The following is a 19394-nucleotide window of genomic DNA, read 5'->3' on the forward strand; positions in this document are numbered from 1 at the left end:
CATGGTTACTACCCCTAAAAAGCTTATTGGAAAGAGATCCCATAGTAATATATTTTGTTCAACATATCCATGACAATTTCTGGCCCAGTCCTTAATGTGTCATATTATATAAATGTTTGGCTATAACCTATATGTTTTTTTATTTATTTTTTTGTATTATTTATTTATTTATTTTTTTTAAATACGAGGTGTGGGGGATTCTAGTTACAGAATATGATAAAGAAAAGGGGCCAAAAACATAACAATCAGCAGTGGAACATGCAAGTTGATACCTTCATCTACAGAAAGAGCCATTCTTAGGTGAGCCCTTCATGCGTGTGACATGGATAGGGTGATAATGGAGTTCCTTGTATTTTGACAGTTTTTATACACGTAAAGAAAGATGTCCATAGCAGGTGGCCATGCAAACAAAATGAGAGGGACTCTGTGGGGGCATCTGCATCATGGCAATGTTGAGAAAAATACACTGACAGAAAACCCATACAGAAAGAATGTTACAAGCTGAAGAAAGAATGTCACATGATGTGTGCTATAGCAGAAGCAGCAGAGTACAGCTGAGAGCAGATTCATTGGCCACGCTCCATGTTCATAGGCTGAGCTGGGAGCATGCAGCTGGTCTGCCAGGCGCAGGCACGCAGGCAGTGAGAAAGACGGAGTGTGTGTGTGTACCTGAGGGCAGAGGAGGGGGAGGTGGGGAGAGAAGTGTGTTAGTCTTGCCAGAGGCTGTGGGCACAGGGCCAGGATAGTCTCTCATACCATACAGCTTGGACTCTTTGGAGAAGGTCCTTGGTAAGGAGGAGCCACGTGACGCATTGGGTGAATCGGTCTTCAGTGTCTTGGAGTTGTAGTGCAGCTGTGGAGACATAATTCACATCATGTATGCATGTAAGAAGCAACTGTCATCTGTGCATGCACACACAGGCTTATCATTCAGAAATTATATAGAAAACAAGGAAAAATAAATATAGTTTTGTGAAGCTAAGCTAAATGTCATCCATTGTCTGTTCATAAATGCCATCATGGCTAAATGCCATGAATTATTCCAACTTTTTTTAAATGCTTTCTAGTAATTTACAAATTGTTACTTACAATAAATGCAGGCAACTACACCCTTCAAAAGAAAATGCTGGATGAGCTGGCATCCCCAAACATTTGACCCTATAGGGTGTGTTCAAGCTTACCGGCTTTGGTACTACTGAAATGGACCCTGGTCCCAATGGTAAATGTGTCCGTGTTAATTTGAACTAAACCAGGACTCAAAATGCATCATTATTTGTTTGGACTGGACCAAAGGAACCAATCTTAAGGTTAAGGTTGTTGGGGCTGTTGGAATAATATAAGATGTAGTTAATAGACACCCTGATCTTTGATCTGTTCCTAAATACTGTTTTGAACTGAGTGTACTGTTTTGCCTCGAGTTTGTTATTAATTGGCAGGGCACTGTCATTTATGTTCATGTATCTGTAACATTTCTGGCCTAACTGTAATTATCAGTCGAGTACATTATGGAGAGTGTATTACTCTGACTCTGATTGATAGAGTGAGTGAAAAGCAAACCTTGACGTCTACTCCAGGGATGTAAAAGACTGTGGTCTCGATATCACTGCTTTTGCTCTGTAAGGAGGAGGGCACTCTCTTTGCACTCAGCATGTTAGAACTGGAGGTGAAGCTTGGCTGAAGCTTCCGTTTTTTTGGAGGAGAATCTTGATCCAGACTCCGAGAACTGCGATCACAACTCCTACAGGGTGGGAGGATCATCATTCAGACACAAATTTGATTGTAGCTGTATGCAAGCGTTGGGTGAAATTGAAAATAGTCACACAATTACAGAGAACATGTTGCACACTGAGATATGATTCACAACAGTGACTATTGGATGAATGTTTCTGTATATGTGTAATGGTCTTGGTTTATTTGGTTACCTGCGCATTGAGAGCTCCTCATGTTCCGGTGGCTGAGTGCTAGGATGTAACACACACTTCCCGCTGTCAATCTCTACACGCACGTCCAGTTCAAAGTCAATGTTCCGCTCATTGGGTGGGGTCAAAGCTCCACGCTGTGGAGGTGTGGCTGGCCAACGCTCGCTGAATAACGCAGCCAATCCTGAGGACTTTTTCTGGGAGGATCTGACAAATACAGATACATGGTGTCTATCATAGAGCATATGTAAGCTTGTGGTTTCTTTGCTTATTGAATGTGATGTAATCCATATGTCCAGACAAAACTAAGAGAGCTGAGGTGTGTGTATATCTGTATATACACACACACACACGTATGCATTTTTTAAATTTAATTTTAAAAGGGGACATATTTTACCCCTTTTCCGCCACACGCTTAGATCAAAATAACACAAGGATCAAACAATACAGTGCCATTCTCACCCTGTCTAAACAGCCCTATTTAGAACAACAGATTTCAGTGTTGCTTCCTTTAAAAAAAAAAAAAATTAATTAAAAGACAATGTATACTTACTGCTGTCTAAACCAGTCTGTCCCGTGTTCAACAGTCATGTACGATGTAATAAGGTCCAATAAGGACGAGAATCAGTAAACCCCAGATCCTGAATTTGTTCTTTACTTTATTGAGCGTATGTACTGTGTGTGGAACTCACACTGGCCGACGATAGTAGTTTTGTGTCCTCTCACGGTCAAATTCATCCTCCTTGTCGGAGTCCTCTGATGAAGAGGTGGACAGGTCGTCCCGACGACTGTCATCGGGCTGGAAGGGAATGCTGGGTGAGAAGACTTCAGGTGTGGTGGGCGCACTGAACACTGAGCATGATGGGACATGGCGAATGGGATCATCAATGGTGACAGACAATAAGTCCATCTCTGTCTCCTCCGGGAACTTTAACAACCAGCAAAAGTCAACAGTCAGAGTATCCATCTACTCACCCAGCCATCTATCTATGTTTCTACCATGCTATCTATGCATCCTAAGGTCTACAGGAACTTTGTCAATCAGCTTCCAACTCAAGACTTCCCACCTTAAGCAGATACAAAGCTAAACATTCTACGTCTAATGGTGTTTTAAGGATTAAAAAAAATAATAATAAAAAAAAAAATAAAAATCAAAGCTATGTATAATTTTCTTTTTTTAATTATTTAAGTTACCAAAGATGGACATTTGGACTGATTACAAATGATCAATTTATGCTTTCAAATACAAATTTAGATTAATGTAAAAAAATGTAATGTAAATTAAATATGTGAGTGTGAAGACTAAAAATCTCAACAAAATGTAAAGGTTCTATGAAGAACCCTTACCTCAGAATAGAACCACTGTACTGTCTAAAGGTTTTTTTAAACATTCACCTGCAAAGATCACTTTTAAGCATGGTTCACTGGGGGTAATTGTTCTTTTATAGTATCATTTAGTGAACAATTCTCTGTCCTTATATAGGATAAAAGTATTGTTCCACTAAAATAAGACAGTGTACCCATTAAATTGGAACACATTCCTGTGTATCATCACAAGCTCCTGCTTCTAACAACAAATCCATAAGACAACAAACACAGATTATCTAAACTCAGTCCTACAGTAGCCATAAAATTCTCATGATAACCAAATCTGTTGACCAGCTGCTCATAACCAGTTAGTATTTTTGTAGAGAATAGTTCTCCTTTCCCCAATACATGCATTTCTCCAAAACCCAACGGAGGAGAGAGGGATGAGACATGAAGCAATTAAAAGACAGATGAAAATGAAGCAATGGTAACAGTTTGAAAACACCAACAGTTTGAAAATGGAACAGACATGAACCCAATTCCAGAGCTATAAAAGTGACAGTCAACCAGCAAGACATACAAAGGATGACGAACGGGCTGGGAGTGTGTGTGTTTAAGAAAAAGAGAGGAAGATAATCATCACATCACATTTCAGTCCCAGCACAACACGCAGGAGTGAAACTGATCCAGTGGAAAACCATAGGCCAGGACAGAGAGGTGCAGCAGCCCTATTCGTGCTCTGAAGCCATCTTTGATTGGGTTTTGAAATGGCAGATTTGGTTATCCAAAATGAAGTTAAATATTTCATATATAAGTGATTTCCACATTTGGGCAATACCTTGAAAACAGAGTTGGCTGGACTCTGTGGAGGTGGGAGTGGAGTTTGTAGAGTGTCCAGCTGCACATTATTCATCTTGAACATAAATACATGTATGAAAAACCCGTCCAGATTTGAAAGAGGGTGTGTGTATGTTTATGTACAGGAGAGATTCTAATAGCAGAAAAATAAAGAACCTCTCCTGAGATGATATTCACTGGACACAGCAAAAGATTACACTCAGAGATAAACAAAGGCCAAAGCAGTTAGAAACATTTTAGCTGTGTTTGTGTGTGTATGCAAATGTGCATGTCTGAAAAGTTCTCTATGACTACAAGAAAGACACTAACAAAACATATGCATGGCAGGAAGCAACAAACATGGAGCAATGATGTATAACAAGAATTAACAATGTAAACCATAAACCATCACCTAAAGAAAAGAAAATAAACACTCATGACTATATAAATATGACCATACATAGATGAATGGTGCTCTCTGATTTTACACACTGCTGATTTGTAAGTTCAATAGACATTATTTAATGACCAAGAAAATGTTATTCTTTCTTCAGCATCAAAAAATAAAGCAAGAACCATAGTCAAATGCAAGCTAGGTTAAAGGTCGGTTAGGTCTTTATTTAATGTTCAAACCTGGCTTATCACCCAGAGATTTGCAGGGCATTTTTCCCCCATATTTTTTTTTTTTTCAATAAATTGAAAGATCTGACTCAGAGTAGATAGATCTTAAAATTTCTTTCGAACCTAAGTGGAGTTGAATTTCTCTATAGAAGATATATTAAAGATGAGTGATTTAGGGGCTGTTTGGTATTTTACTAAATCTTGGAAAAGTGAGCCCCATTAAAAGAAAAAAAAAAACATCTCACAAAGACATGAATAACTTGTCCTTTAATAGTCATTCATTTTCTGTGACGGTGGGACTGGTGCCTTCCTGGAATAATAGGGAGCAAGGAAGGAACACTCCTTGAACACAGAGTTAATTCATCACAGAGCACCACACACCCACACATTCAGGCTTAATATTCATGTTGACTTTAAAAAAGAAAAAAAAAAAAAAAAAGAATGGTGGCCTCTGATATTTGCATAGTCCTACACGTTCATGCACACAAAGTACCGTGTCAATGTTGAAGGTAACCCTTGGCCCCGGAGATGCAGCATCAACTTTAATGTCTGGCAGGTCATCCATCTCTCCTAGTCTGGAACTAACATTGCACACCCATACAGACAGAGATGCAGGGAGAGAGAGAGATAGAGATAGAGAAAGAGAGAGACAGAACCAAATGTAATTTAGAAAATATGCATATAATGATTTAGAAAATAATCAAAAGAAAATAAATACATTAAGGTGTGTTTACCTCTGTCGCTCTATTCTTTTCATGGGTGGTCTGCCTGCTGCAGAGATGCTTTTTGACCTGTTATAGCTTGGCTTATAGCCCAAACCCCATTTATCCTTCAGAGACGCAGCCTGAAACACACACAGACACCCAGTTGTTTTGTTTTCCGAGAGCACAAGATCAGTGTGAAAGACATTAAATGCTGATATAGGTCTCTTCACCCTCATGCTAGAGCGGCGAAGTTTCTTGCGCACGTCGCGGCGAATGTCATTCACAGCAACTGACTCCAGCTGCTGGTACCTCTGGATTTCCTGATTTATGGTTCCCTCACTAGCTCCCAGTTTTCTGAGAAGGAAAGATTAGGAAATGGAGCAAGAAGAGAAAGAAGTGGAGAAAATAAAGTATCAACAAAAAAGGTTCAGAATTTCTTCTTTATGAGACTTGAGCTTAACTTATTGATTGTGTAGATGTCTTACTTGAGGTCATCAATGACTTTAGCTTGTTCATTGAGCTCTCGGATGTCCACCAAGCGTTTGGTGAATTTACGTCCCCTGGCGTCGATGATCTGATTGCCTGTGACCACCTGCCTTCGTGGGTCAACGGACTCCTGGTTAAGGATGAAAGTCAATATAAAGATATTATTTAAATATGTAGCCCCACCAGATTCATATACACACACCCCAATTCCAAAAATCACAAACCCAAAGCAGAATGCTATACTCCTATTAGGGCTGAACGATTTGGGAATGATTTATAATTGTGATTTTTCTGATTGATGATCAATTTTTTTAATTAAAATACATCTCTTATTTAGGCCAAGATTCATTTAAAATAAGAGTTTTGATTATAGAAAATGTAATTACAACAGTATCCCATTGTGTGTATATATATATATACATATTTAAACAATCTTTCAGCCCTTGATCCTAGTGAGTTGCAGCGCATGCCACAAGAGCCTTTACTAAACAAATTTTTAACAGCATAGCAGGAAAAATCACAACACCAATCCACCAATCTAATTCACAAGGATTTCTGAAAAACACTCCAACCTCATTCGAACTCACACAAGAACACACCCTTTTGGCCCTCAGGGATTGGGGAAAGGGGTACTAAAATGAGATTGGTCACCCATTTCTCACAGTGAGAAGAATAAGACAGCAGACAACGAGCAAGAGGTTCCAGAAAGTCCAAGCTGCTACAACGCCAGCACCGTCAGGACACAAGCAGTAGTGTCTATTTTATTTCATCTTCTAGAAGACAATATCTGTTGTCAATCTGTGTCGCACTTTGATCTGTTTCAGTCCATCAAATTCAATATGAAGTTCATTGAGTTGATTAGTTTATCTAGAATATATATTTTACACATGTCCTTGATGGTTAAATTTAGTTTTCACACAGTTCATCCAAGGGCAATGCAGATGCAGAAAGAGGAGTTTCAGACAGAAGGAGAAAGATCAAGAGATAGAGAGAGACACACTAAACTCTAAAGTACATACACAGCCCCAGGACAGGGGTCTTGGGTGTTTAGATCTTTGTGCACTGGCAGAGGGAGGCAGTCGAACACTTTTTGACTTGGAGCGAGTGATCGAGGACGCAGCAGAAACATTCCGATACTCAGAGTGCGCTGAGGGGGATCGAGGGGGCAGTGTAGGGCTAAGGCCCAGAATGCTGTTCACCAGCCGCTTCCTGAATGAGACTCTGGGGCTCAGATCCCCTTCCACACACTGTGAACAATGGTCACACACACAGCTAGCCAAACACACTTCCACAAACATCTAGCATTTACATAACTTCCACAGAGCATAAAGGACACATAAGCACTAAGACAATGACTTCATAAATTTCTGTGCAAAGACATAGACAAAAAAGAAAAGTTCTCAAACTGTCAGAATTAAAACAGGGATCTCAAAATACTGGCCTACTTCATTTTTTATTTTCTTTACATTTTTTTCTGCAGCTAAATACCTTCTTAAGTGATAACCGAACACCCTCTCTACCAGTTAAGGTGATATTAACACTAAGATGTTTTTGGGGAACTTGTCCCTGAATAGTCCATACACTAGTCCAAATGTATAATGGCTGGTTATAAAATATCAGTTATAATAAATCAAGTTAGGCTTACTCAAAGCAAAAAGAGCACTGTGTACAAGTGAAACATTTATTAAAAAAACCTGCTTTTCTAATTTAGACCAATAATAAAATCTGTTTCAATTGTGGATTCATTGAAGACAAAGCAGTAGATACAGCTTTGTGATTTTTTTACGTTAAACATTCAATTACATTTTGTTTCTGTTTTTATCCGAATCAGCCCTTCTTGGAGAAAACAACACAGAGGTCCACACATAAATTGAGATCCCTGTCTTACAGCAATACACCAGCATTTTTCATAGTAATCTCTATATAATGAAACTGTTAAGCGGGGTTGATTACCAAAGGTAATCTGTTTGAAAAGGACCTATAACCCACTGACTCAAAATGCCAAAAAGGCACGGTACTGAGACACAGGGTTTGATTAAAAACATTAGAACATTCCTCTTACCAAAAAAACCCAATAAACTATCAAATATTAACACAGAAAGACATCAAACAACACGAGCCTCGACACATGGAAAAGACTGCTGACCATATGTATGGTGGGGGACATGCCATCACTCTCATCCTCATCCGACAGGTCGGCCATGTTTTCTGAATTGAGGTCAGCAATATCGTCAATGTCCTCTTCACCAGTCAGAGAGGTAAGTGTGTTTCCAAGAGCGTTGAGACGCTTGCCAATGTTGGGGTCCATATGTACATCTATTCCACACATTTTCCAAAGGACATTCAGGGTCCATGTACCTGCACTGCTGCTCTCTGCAAATGTAGATCATATTGTTTGCTCTCAAAAACACAGCCAGAGTGATATAATACACACAGTAAAAACTCTAAAACCATGCAAACATGCTCACACACACACACAGATAGAGACACAGAAACAAGCCTCTACCTGCAGAGGCTTGGCCTGTAGTTCTTGAGCAAACTTCATATGTGCCATCAGGAACAACACCTGGGGAGGAAATCCAGAAATTAAGCACAGCATTTTAAACCTTATCCATCCACACAAGCAGTGATCATGTTATAAATGTTATTGTTCAGTGCTGATGTTTTATATTTTACCTTACTTGAAATTTTATATACAGATTTATTAGAGACAACCCTGTCATGAGCAGGAACGTAACTACAACCTGAAAAATACAGCATGCTGACTCTAGATGGCATACAGTGAACAGGGGGAAAATTAACTTTTAATTTGATATTGGATATTTACCAGATTTAAGTATCATATGAAAGAGGATTTCAACACAGCTTTGCACTCTGCTGCAAACAGAGTTGACATTTGAGCTCTGCCGCAAAGTTAGGAAAAAGATAAAAGATCCCTTTAATGTGAATTTAATTTTTTCCAACTGCTAACACATTTAGAAATAACCCGTCTTTTGTAGACTTCAGTGATGTGTTACTAAAGCATTACTCACAGGCGTTCATGACCAGATCTCCTCTGATCTCAGGTTTCCAGTCATCCCATGAGGTCTCAAAGCCCTCAGCAAAACGAATGCAGAAGTTCTTGAAGTGTCCTTTACTAACTAGAGACTCAGACGAGCAGGCTGTGATCAAAGTGCTCTCTATGGTCAGCACAAGTGCCGAACCTGTGTCAAAATCCAAACTGTGATTTGCCTTAAAAAAAAAAAAAAAAAAAAAACAGGAGAAATGAACAAAGCATTTTCCCAATGAGATTTCACAACTGAGAGTACACAGAAAGGGACAAAAAGGACTCCAACAGTTCAGTCAATTACTGCAGGAAAGGCTTAGTAAAAAAGCTGAATGGGTTGGACAGTTACCTGTGTGGCGCTGGTAATAGGAAGGCAGATGCCCAGGTCATTGACTGTAAGCTGTAGAAAAAGGGTGCTGAAAGCCTGGACACTAGTCTGTTGGATTGCTGGCAATTTGTCAACCACTTCTTTAGTGGCCACATGTATGTCAGAGTTTAATGCCAGACGCTGTTCTTTCCAGTTGTCATATGCTGCCTTATAGTTCAGCCAGAAAAGAACAGCTGTAACACACAATTGAGACAAATTATTACAAATATACATAGATGCACTGTATACATTCAGAGTCTGTTCACCGATTAACAAATTACCTCGGTCAAATGCTACTGGTTGGGCAAACACTATTGGTCGATTGAGTGTGATGAGTACAGCCTCTTTATCAGAACACCCACTGATCTCCTCCTGGAGAGCGTTACGTAAGCCAATCCGAGTACGGAAATATGCAACCTGATGGAAATCTGATCCTGCCTCCTCATAAACCTAACAAACAGACCAATGTAAAGACTGAAGAATGGTATATGTTTTGAGTGCACAGAAGACAGTGTGGGAAAACCTACCTGATGTTTGACAATTTGTCCCAAGGCGAGGTTCAGATCCACCTGGCATTTTCCAAAAAGCTTCAGATAGCTGCTTCCTGTGGGTGTGGCCTTGCACTGAATTCGATTGGATAGCTCCAGCTCAATCAATCCTGTCTCAAAGCGCACAGCTCTCATAGATGGAGTGGTGGCTGTCATCTGAATGCCCTGCAATTAATCATAAAAATATTAGTTATAATAGTTACAGTTATTAAAATCCTTTGTATTTAAGACATTCACTTTGTTTGTAGATTGTAGATATATTAGATCAGGGTTATCAAAATAACCAAAAAGACTGTCAAAACATGAAAAAATGGCAAGTATAACCACATTCATTATTATTTTTTAAACAATACAAAATCTATCTAATACGTTAAAAATACCTTAAACATGAGATTGAGAGAGTAAAGAAGGATTTTAGGTTTGTCTCCATCAGTCGACACATCATGTTCATTCCACAAGGGAATGGGCTGCTCTCCCCCTACACACACACACACACACACACACACACATACAAAGTAATGTGTACACTATCTTACTATACATATAAAACAAATTTAAAGTCCTTTAACTAATCCATTCAGCATAGTTCCAAATTAAGTCATTCAACATGACTTAAACGGTCCAAAGCACAGCATACCTGAGACTTTCTGAATGACCTCATTGACCTCCTTCATGAAGACCCTTTGCAGGAAGACTAGGTGGTTGAGAAGGTCTGTAGTCAGGTTGTGTTCAAATGATCCAATCTGAAGGAAACATATCCATTACTGAATTTGATCACAGTTCTCACTTTTGCCAGAAACAATTAAACAGTTTATGACTACAAAAACCTAAGTCGTGAGAGGAAATTATTAACCTCAGCCACACAGCGCAGGTAGTTGCCCTGAAGATAACTGCCATGTTTAGTGGGCATGTCATCAGGAGCCCAGACAGTATCACTGTGGCCTTCATGTTCCTGGATGATATATTCTCCAGACATAGTGACCTGTGGCAGGGTCAGGCTGGCTGAGGGAGGCATGGCAGACACATCCACTGGGGACACTTTGGACTGGAAACACAGCTTGTGACTGGGGAGCTCAAATGTGAACCTTGTCTGGGCACCTGCAAAACAAGACAGATTATTCTTGCTTTGACACATACTCTGCTTGTGTTAGATTTATGGAGCCTCTTTTGTTTCAATGCACCATTTCAATATGAATATTAAATATACCTTTTCTATGGACTTTTAAAAAGTGCTTTTCTCATTTTTTAAAAATCTCAAATCTCTATGTTCTCTTTCTTTCAGAAATGAATTTAATATCCTATGCTCAAAAAAATAATACCAGGCAGTCCTAATCTGCACACTGTGTACCTTTTGAGAAAACCTGCTGCAGAATGTAGCACTCCACTCCAGGATAAGCAGTGTCCTGGAGGGAACCCTGCATCTTTATACTGTAAGATGTGAAAGAAAGTACCAGTCATCCCATGGCTCTTCATTCTGCCCATCTTGTATTCTGCCTTGAGAGATGGTAACAGGGCAGCACCAATAGTGATCCCATCTAACATAGCGCTGAACTTCAGTACAATTGGCTTCTTTTCCAGTCCTTCAGGGAGCTGTGGAAACTCAATGGCCTCCACTGGAGTTTGATTAACACTTGAGGCCTTATCAGATGGCTGTGGAGTGGGTGTTTCTTCCCTGTTTGGTGGGGGACTAAAATTAAAACACTTGAGTTAATATCACAAATAGCATAAAAAGCAATTTTAGTTAAAGAAAGCAGGAGAGAAATGCTTTTCATAAATATAATTCAGTTCAGTTTTTGACTCACGGATTAGAAGGCTGGCGAATGAGGTCCGAGATTTGTTTCGAGAGTTGATGGGAGCTGCGGACCATCATGCTGTGCAGCGTTGCAGGATGTTGGGGTATATTAATCATGATGGCACCCACTTTAAACACAGCAGCATTATTAGTCTTCAGCCCACGTTGGGCACTGTACAGAGCCTGAGACTTCGCAATATTACATTTCACCACCGTCCTACAACACATACACACAACCATTTGTGACTAAATTGTAAGAAATGTATATGTTCATGAAACAATTAAATATCTGATGTAATGGGAACTGTTTTTTTCAAAGTTTTAGATGTCACAGTTTGGTAACAAGTAACTACAGACCAGCACATGAGTAAAGAGAAGAGAGATGAAGTGCATTTCACAGTCACACAAAATTGTAAAACACTTCTCACTATTCTTTCATCACATCACAACAGCTTAGTAACCCATTACCACTATCAAATTAGCCCACCCTGAGCCACACTAAAAATGAGCTATAACCACAAATAAATCAATACATTAATATAAAAAATAAAAATAAAAATCCAAGGGTACTCAGCTTTTATCATATGTAGGCCATATTCAAACCAACTTTTCAAAAGAAATATTTTGAGAAAAAAAAAATTATATAAAAATGTAATATTCGATCTTGAATTTTGTTGATTTGTATAAACATTCGTGACTTATTAACAGATGTACCTTGAAATGCACCCTCTGTACTGTAGGTTCTTCGAATTACTCGTTATTTTAAATTGCATAAATTTCACTGAAATACTTGAATGCGTATAAATATTTTACACTTTCTTGTTGAGAAGCACTGCACTAAAAAAACTGACAGATCAGATCTGGGTAGATTGATGAAAAGCATGAAAATTTAGTAAAGCACAACATAAAATAAGGTATTAAAACAACAACAACAACAACAACAACCATAGACAATCTTTGAGGAATGCTGCCAATTCACAGATACAGTTAGGAGACGTGTGGTAAATATAATTGTGTTGAACATGGAAAATATTTAGTTGAAAGAAAAATAGGGTGAGGAATATGGAAAGGTGACAGGGGAAATTTTAACATACAGAAACTCTTGCTTGGCTGTGCTGGTAGGGGAGGTTGGGAAGTCCTCCAGTCTGCCAGCGAGAGAGACAAAAAAAACAATATGGCAAAGCAACAAAGAAGGAAAGAAAAAGAAATTAAGAAAGAAAAAAAAAAATAAAGAAAAAAATTAGAAAGAAAGAAAGAAAAAAAATTGAAAGAGAAAGAAAGAAAGAAAGAAAGAAAGAAAGAAAGAAGAAATAGATGAGTTTCCTGCACATTTTTCAAAAAATGTTTTTATGATCATTCTGAAATATGGAAAATAATTTAAAAGAAACAGGCAAATAAGAAAAACACTGCTTTGTTTCAAATTGTAAAGTTATTAGAAAATGTTTAAAGGAGTATTTCAAAACCAAAGATATGTAGCTGTTTAAAGATTTAGGGTTAAGGTAAGCCTCAGCATGAGAGCAGATACTGACTGGATGTTTGGTGTAATTCCTTCCAAAAGTACAATATTCACTCCACCAATGTGAGCTGATGCACACGTCTCAGTCATCTTCTGATGAAGAATATCTAGAGAGAGTAAAATAAGTTAAGAATGTGTGTAATCTCCGTAGAATTTGCAAAGCGCTTGAGTTTTTGAGGTCTTTACCCTTCATTTTCTCCTTCAGTGTGAAGCTGCCATGTATTTTCTTTAGTTCTGCCTCCATGGTCAGTCCTCCAATGTCTGCCTCCAGATGCGTGCGGTTGACCATGCCCACCCCAAAAACTATCAGTGTCACATGCTGAGGCTCAGAGCTCACCAAACTCCGCCTACGCCCTGGCCGGTTTGGAGGAGACTCTGCCTCTGACTCAAAAACCAACCTGCAAGGTGGCTCAGCAGGGCTCCGCCCACCCTCTGGAATAAGAGAGAAAACACTTGAAAACAAATACAAATACAATAATAATAATAATAATAAATAAATAAATAAATAAATAAATAAATAAATAAGTAAAACGTTCCCCCTAACAAATGGTTATCCATCCGACTGACGCATTTAACTTCAGGCTGGTATATTTTATTTTAAGTACTATATATTATTTTATGTATATTGCATTGTTATATAAAATATTATGGTATATATGTTTTTAAAAAACATCTCGGCTGATGCCCAACATATGGGCTAAAGGGAAGAATTTTTCATTGAAAATCAGATTTTTGGCTAAGCCATTGCTGAAAGGCAGCTGGGCACCAAGTGGCTAAACATAGTAAGCAGTGGCTTCCTCACCTGAGAGTGCGTTGTCATGGCTCTTCTCCAGGATGCCGGTGGGATCGGAAATAAGCGAGTAAAAATTGAGCAGTTTGTACATGTTCTGCCAGCATTCAGCTGACGGCTCACTCTGCTCAGACACTGTGATAGAATCAGAGTCATCCATCTGGATAGCCATGTGATCTGCCACATCCCGCGAACCCTTGCGTGACACTTTGGATGTCCTCCTCTCTGACCTGGCTAGCGAGCTCCTGCCCCGTGGCTCTCGGTTGCGGGTCAGAGTGTCCATGCCTGGCCCGGTTGGAGCCCGCTTGCTCTTCTGTGTGCTGAGGCGGGGAGCACCATTCAGACTGCCTCGGGAGCTACGGCTGAAGTCTGAAGAGCGGAACTCTCTGTACGGTCGAGCTTTAAAGGTGGGAGTGGGAGAGGCAGAGCCTGCTGTGTAACGGCTGAGCTTAATGTCCGTCTGCGTGGCTTTGATTTCATCAATCATGGTGCTGAACTGGTGAATGAGGCGCACTAGGGCCATATCCACATGCTGGCGGATGGCTTGGCAGGCCAGTGTAAAGTGACAGTGGACACTGGCCTGTGGACGTCGGCTCAGCTCATGGAAGGAGAGTGCACTGGCTGATGGTGGTGAGGACATGCATTTTTCCAGGATCACTGCATTCAGACTGAACGTTTCAATCATCAGTGCTGGCTTAAACTCCAGAGGCGGAAGATTCACCATGCCTTGCCTGTGACACACACACACACACACACACACATTGGTCCAACTACACATATTACGATTTTCCACAGACAACAATAAATGTATCTTATTAACATTACACCTATCCCTAATTTTAGTAACCAAAATGAAAACTTTTGGTTCATGTTTTTGGAATAAAAACTTGATTTCATATTTGAAATTTAAAAAAGCTTAGAAAAGTCAGGATGTAATTTTTTGGTCTTGAGAAAAGTGTGTTTTCTGGAATTTTGTCCTGACTTTTCACATAAATAAATAATTTTTATACACCGTACCAGAAGGTATTGCACTTTTACTGTGCTAAACTCCTTTATTTCAAGGTATGAGCACTGACTAGATGCTGTGCATTGCACTTTTACGTTTTTGTTCTTTCTATGCATCAGCACTGGCTGCATCTGAGCTCAGGGGGAATTTAGACTCAAACTCATTGTATTAGATAGGATACACATTCTGTACGAACACTAAGCACTTTAGTGAGTTGCTCTAGATAAGAGCATCTGCTAAATGCTTTAAATATAAAATCTTCATGCCTAGGTAAATACAACAATAAAGAGAAATTATCAAAAATAATTTTTGCTTATTTTCACCATCACTCAAAATAAACTCAATATATTGTGTTAAAATCGTAAACTAATTCCAAAAGACGATCAAAAAGAATCTTTTAAAAGAGATACACTGGTCAAGTATTTCAAATATAACTATATTATTGAATTCATTTTTGGGCTACAAATTCTAATGGTTAATCCAGTCATTGATTCATTTTCTGTAACCAATTCTTCCTGACCAGGGTTGTGCTGGGTCAGGAGTAGGACTGGGCAATTCATTGAAATCGTCATTTATCAACATAATATTTTCTATATGAATTCATTTTTTTTTTCCTTTTTTTCAATTTTTTTCTTTAAATTCTCTTTATTCATATTTTTGTTAATCCTGTTAATTTGTCTCCCACTTTGTGTTCATGTACTGTACCCTTAAAACCATTCTACTATCACATGATTCTGCCCCTTCCAATCTGCCACATGGACACAACATGGAGGTGATCTTAGACACAGAGGTCAGCCGAGTAACTCAAGCAGTTTGTACCAAAGAACAATGCTGTGTCTATTGTTGGGACATTTTGATTTAAGTGAAGACAACAATGAACATAAAGATGTCAATTGTAAACCATGACAAATAGCACTTTCAGCAACCAAAGTTAATATCATCAGTCTGTTTTAACACTTAAAGCACAATCATAGCACCAAATATGAACAGTGAAGGGTCCAATAAAAGGCTCAGAACAACATTAAAAAAAAATCCCTGTAGAAGCCGTGTCAGTGAACTATGAGTTATCGCAGTCAGGAGACCACCTAGAGTCAACTAAGCACAAGGTAGGAACAACCTTGTGGACGATTTCACACAACCAGTCCACCTACCAAAATATGTGTTTGTACTGTGGGAAGAAAATTAAGCATCTGGAAGAAACCCACACAGACAATGGGAGAACACACCAAGCTGATTTTTGGGTGGTTAAGCCTAGTCCTCAATTGAAAGGCGGATATAGTCCCGGATTTGGCTTAATACCTGTTTGCGGAACCACCCCTCAAATCATACTAGACCTCTAGCACAGAGATTTAACTCTGAAAAAAAATATGCTGCAGCACCTCGTAGAGAAGCACATCATTCACCTCATACTCAGCTCAGATTTAGATACTGCATGTGTAATAAATGGTCAGTACCTGTATTGATAATGAGCCAATGTATTGGCTCATTGGTAAATTTATCATGCATTATATTTTCTGAAAGGTGTTACATGAGGTATTATATAGTAGGGAAAATGTAATATTAACTTTTTGCAAATCATCATCTGTGTGGAGTCTAATAAAAACGTGTTGAGATGTGTTACCTGTGGGCTCGTTTGTTCTTTCTGTCTTTGCTGGTGTCTGAATCAACAATGTCTGCCCTCAAACATTCCAGTGTGCCACTGAAGGACAGGTGCTCCCCAAAATACATCTTATAACTGAGTGACTGTGGAGTGTCCTGAGATTGGATTCCAGTGTGACTCAGCAAAGGCTTAAATACCACCTACATAAACACATACATAGAGCAGCACATTATAACACAAGGGTGATTGATTTATTTACTCCAAGCAACTTTAATATGGTGCGTGTTAATGTAGAGAATAAAGAGAGATCAAATTGGGATAGAAATGAGTGGTATTTCCATTCAAACATTTTGCCAAGTTTAAGCTAATTTCCAAAAAGCTCCCATCCACTTAAACATGACATGAAATGCTTTGGCTGTTCAGTGTGACACAATATTCTTGCTGACCTTGCATGAATGTATTTTGAAACTATTGCCTGATAGAGAGTTTTGACAGGGCTGTTAGCAGCATGTAAGAAAGGAGTGGCCCAAGTGTGTGTCACTGTCCTACTTCACCATAGTCCAGTGAACCTGCTGCTTTTCCTTGAAAACTGCTACTGAGGCAGACGTTTCACAGAGTTCACATGACTTTCTTCAGCTCTTATTAAAAAAAAGTGTTTTTGTATTTCTTTATTGCAAAACAACTTTTCTATCTCATAAAACAAACAATTTAACAGTATTTTGACATTCATTACCTGGGCATCAGCCAGTTGCACGGCTGCAGGGCAGAGGTTGGTCTCATCTTGCTCAAGCAGATCATCTTGACTGGTACTGTGTTGAGAGTGTGTGTGTTGAGAGTGTGTGTCCATTGTGTTTTGATCACTTGACAGGACTGTGTTGAAGTCTGATGCTGATGGAATGGTTGGAAGAACTCCTATAATGAGACAAAATAGGTAAAATAATTATAGTTACTAATAATTAAAATTTCAATTTTGACTGAAAAGAATATTTTACTGTCAAACACACCTCCTGTCTGCAGACTGTTATGCTGAGAGCGACTGAGGGGAGACTCCTGCACATTGCCCCCTTGGCGACTTCCGACAGCGATGGACATCCAGTTGTAGAAGCTGACAGAGGATGGCTCAGACAGGAGCGGATGTTCTGTCAGCATGTCTGTGCCTAGGCTGTTGCCTAGAAAGGAAACAAACATTAGATTTTGATATGTACTTAACATGTGTTGTGAGATATAACATATATTTATAATATTAGTGTAAAACAGATTAACCTTTGAATTTGTAAAAATGTACCTGTCCGTGTCAGAGAGCTGCTCTTGGCTACTACTTGTTCACTGGTACGAGGAGGTGTGGCTTCCAGTAGGTTATGCAGACTAGGGAAGCTTCCTGTTAGGTAGCTTAACAAAGACTCCTTCCGTGGACTGTGATTAGATTGCAACCCTGTCCGACTCACATGAGCTGGCGAATCAGCTGCAGTGTCTCCACTCGTATAGCTCAGAGACTGGTAAGGATGTGAGCCCTGGGGGGTGGATAATAGCAATAATAAAGAATTTCTCAGGGAAGCCCTATGAAGGTACAATACTTACAACAACTACAAACAAAATTTTTTTTATTTTATTATTAGTACAGAAGCATACCTTGATCTTGAGGCCAGACTCACTGTGTGTGTGAGACTTTGACAGCTTCCTCATTATCTCAACACCACTGACAGGGGCTGAATTGCCAGTGGGGGCAGGTCGACTGCCCACACCCTCCAAAAGCATTGTGTGTTCACTGACAGTGCCTAAACAATAATATTGAGAAATGCTTAACACACGACATCAAATTGTCCAGCATGCATTTACAGTGTTCGCTCTGTGTGCATTCATGTGCATGAAAATGGTTTGATTTCAATTAATCCAAATCTCTCATCCAAACAGACTTTTTATTTGTGTGTTATTATAATTAATGGTTTTATTTATTTTTTTTACTGAGAATATATATACACTTATATATATACTTTTACAATTAAAATTGAGAGAAAGCCTGTGTGGTACCTGCATCAAACTCAAATTCCACACCATCAGCACTGGTGTCACTCTGAAGGGCAGCGCCGCTGTCTACTCCCAGACCAGGGTCAGGATCAGAGAGTACAGGCTCTTTGGGCTTTGGCATCTGATTGGGTCGTAGCAGACCAATTGCTTTAAAGCCTTGAGTGACAACAATAAACTTCATCCACTGACGGGCAAGTGCTACCAAACCTTTTTTCAGTGTGACGAGGGCTGGCAGGCCATCATTCTAATACAGAAATAAAAAGGGAATGTTAGAATCCACAAAAAGACTAACTACAAATACACAATCAAACTTACAATGCTTTTGGAGCTTTACCATAGTAGCTTCTTCTATAACACTGTAGTCTGCTTGTTGAAGGTAGCGGTGTAGAATGTTACACAGTAAACAAGAAGGGTTCTCATGCAGAAAGCGTGCTCGCTTGGTCACTCTATTATACTTGCTCCGAAATGGGATGTGAATGCTTTTCTTCTGTAAAAACAAGAATATTTTCATATTAAATCTGTACTGACACTTTCAGTTGTACTAGTGTCCTTTAGAATAGATGCATGTGTAGTGCTAAACATCTTTAAAAACTTTTCTGACCTCCAAGGCCTCTGTCATTATACATCCCATAACTGCGCACACACGCAGTGTAGCCTCCATGTCCAGTTTTTGCAGTGTGGTTTTCAACTGGTCAATGGGTACCAACCATGCTCCAATAGCAGGAGTTGCAGTGCTTAACAGATTGAGCTGTCTGCAAAAAAAATATATATATATTAATTAATTAAAAACCATTCATTAGAGAATTCATTTAAGGCCTAAATAATCTGG

At 39.2% G+C, this 19394-nt stretch overlaps 1 protein-coding gene across 3 annotated transcripts in view; it reads right to left on the reverse strand.

Annotated features, from left to right (window-relative positions):
• kiaa1109 (KIAA1109 ortholog) overlaps positions 1 to 19394 on the reverse strand; it is a 51694-nt gene that overhangs the window by 10723 nt on the left and 21577 nt on the right. The window contains exons 38-70 of one of the 3 annotated variants that reach the window (XM_066678190.1): positions 19167 to 19317; positions 18900 to 19052; positions 18569 to 18809; positions 18170 to 18315; positions 17826 to 18051; positions 17545 to 17709; positions 17274 to 17452; positions 16562 to 16740; positions 13947 to 14665; positions 13331 to 13576; positions 13158 to 13251; positions 12723 to 12773; positions 11639 to 11845; positions 11288 to 11523; positions 10690 to 10934; positions 10474 to 10579; positions 10217 to 10314; positions 9816 to 10001; positions 9570 to 9738; positions 9271 to 9482; positions 8908 to 9106; positions 8382 to 8441; positions 8022 to 8248; positions 6895 to 7122; positions 5875 to 6005; positions 5620 to 5743; positions 5420 to 5529; positions 5179 to 5266; positions 4066 to 4140; positions 2612 to 2847; positions 1923 to 2126; positions 1558 to 1738; positions 670 to 853 (exon numbers count right to left, since the gene is read on the reverse strand). In XM_066678190.1, the coding sequence (XP_066534287.1) occupies positions 670 to 853; positions 1558 to 1738; positions 1923 to 2126; positions 2612 to 2847; positions 4066 to 4140; positions 5179 to 5266; positions 5420 to 5529; positions 5620 to 5743; positions 5875 to 6005; positions 6895 to 7122; positions 8022 to 8248; positions 8382 to 8441; positions 8908 to 9106; positions 9271 to 9482; positions 9570 to 9738; positions 9816 to 10001; positions 10217 to 10314; positions 10474 to 10579; positions 10690 to 10934; positions 11288 to 11523; positions 11639 to 11845; positions 12723 to 12773; positions 13158 to 13251; positions 13331 to 13576; positions 13947 to 14665; positions 16562 to 16740; positions 17274 to 17452; positions 17545 to 17709; positions 17826 to 18051; positions 18170 to 18315; positions 18569 to 18809; positions 18900 to 19052; positions 19167 to 19317 (6056 nt within the window). The remainder of the gene's footprint in view (positions 1 to 669; positions 854 to 1557; positions 1739 to 1922; positions 2127 to 2611; positions 2848 to 4065; positions 4141 to 5178; positions 5267 to 5419; positions 5530 to 5619; positions 5744 to 5874; positions 6006 to 6894; positions 7123 to 8021; positions 8249 to 8381; positions 8442 to 8907; positions 9107 to 9270; positions 9483 to 9569; positions 9739 to 9815; positions 10002 to 10216; positions 10315 to 10473; positions 10580 to 10689; positions 10935 to 11287; positions 11524 to 11638; positions 11846 to 12722; positions 12774 to 13157; positions 13252 to 13330; positions 13577 to 13946; positions 14666 to 16561; positions 16741 to 17273; positions 17453 to 17544; positions 17710 to 17825; positions 18052 to 18169; positions 18316 to 18568; positions 18810 to 18899; positions 19053 to 19166; positions 19318 to 19394) is intronic. The other 2 variants (XM_066678191.1, XM_066678192.1) reach the window with 2 other exon arrangements.

This window comes from Hoplias malabaricus, chromosome 8 (assembly GCF_029633855.1).
Source record: "Hoplias malabaricus isolate fHopMal1 chromosome 8, fHopMal1.hap1, whole genome shotgun sequence".
Lineage (NCBI taxonomy): Eukaryota > Metazoa > Chordata > Actinopteri > Characiformes > Erythrinidae > Hoplias > Hoplias malabaricus.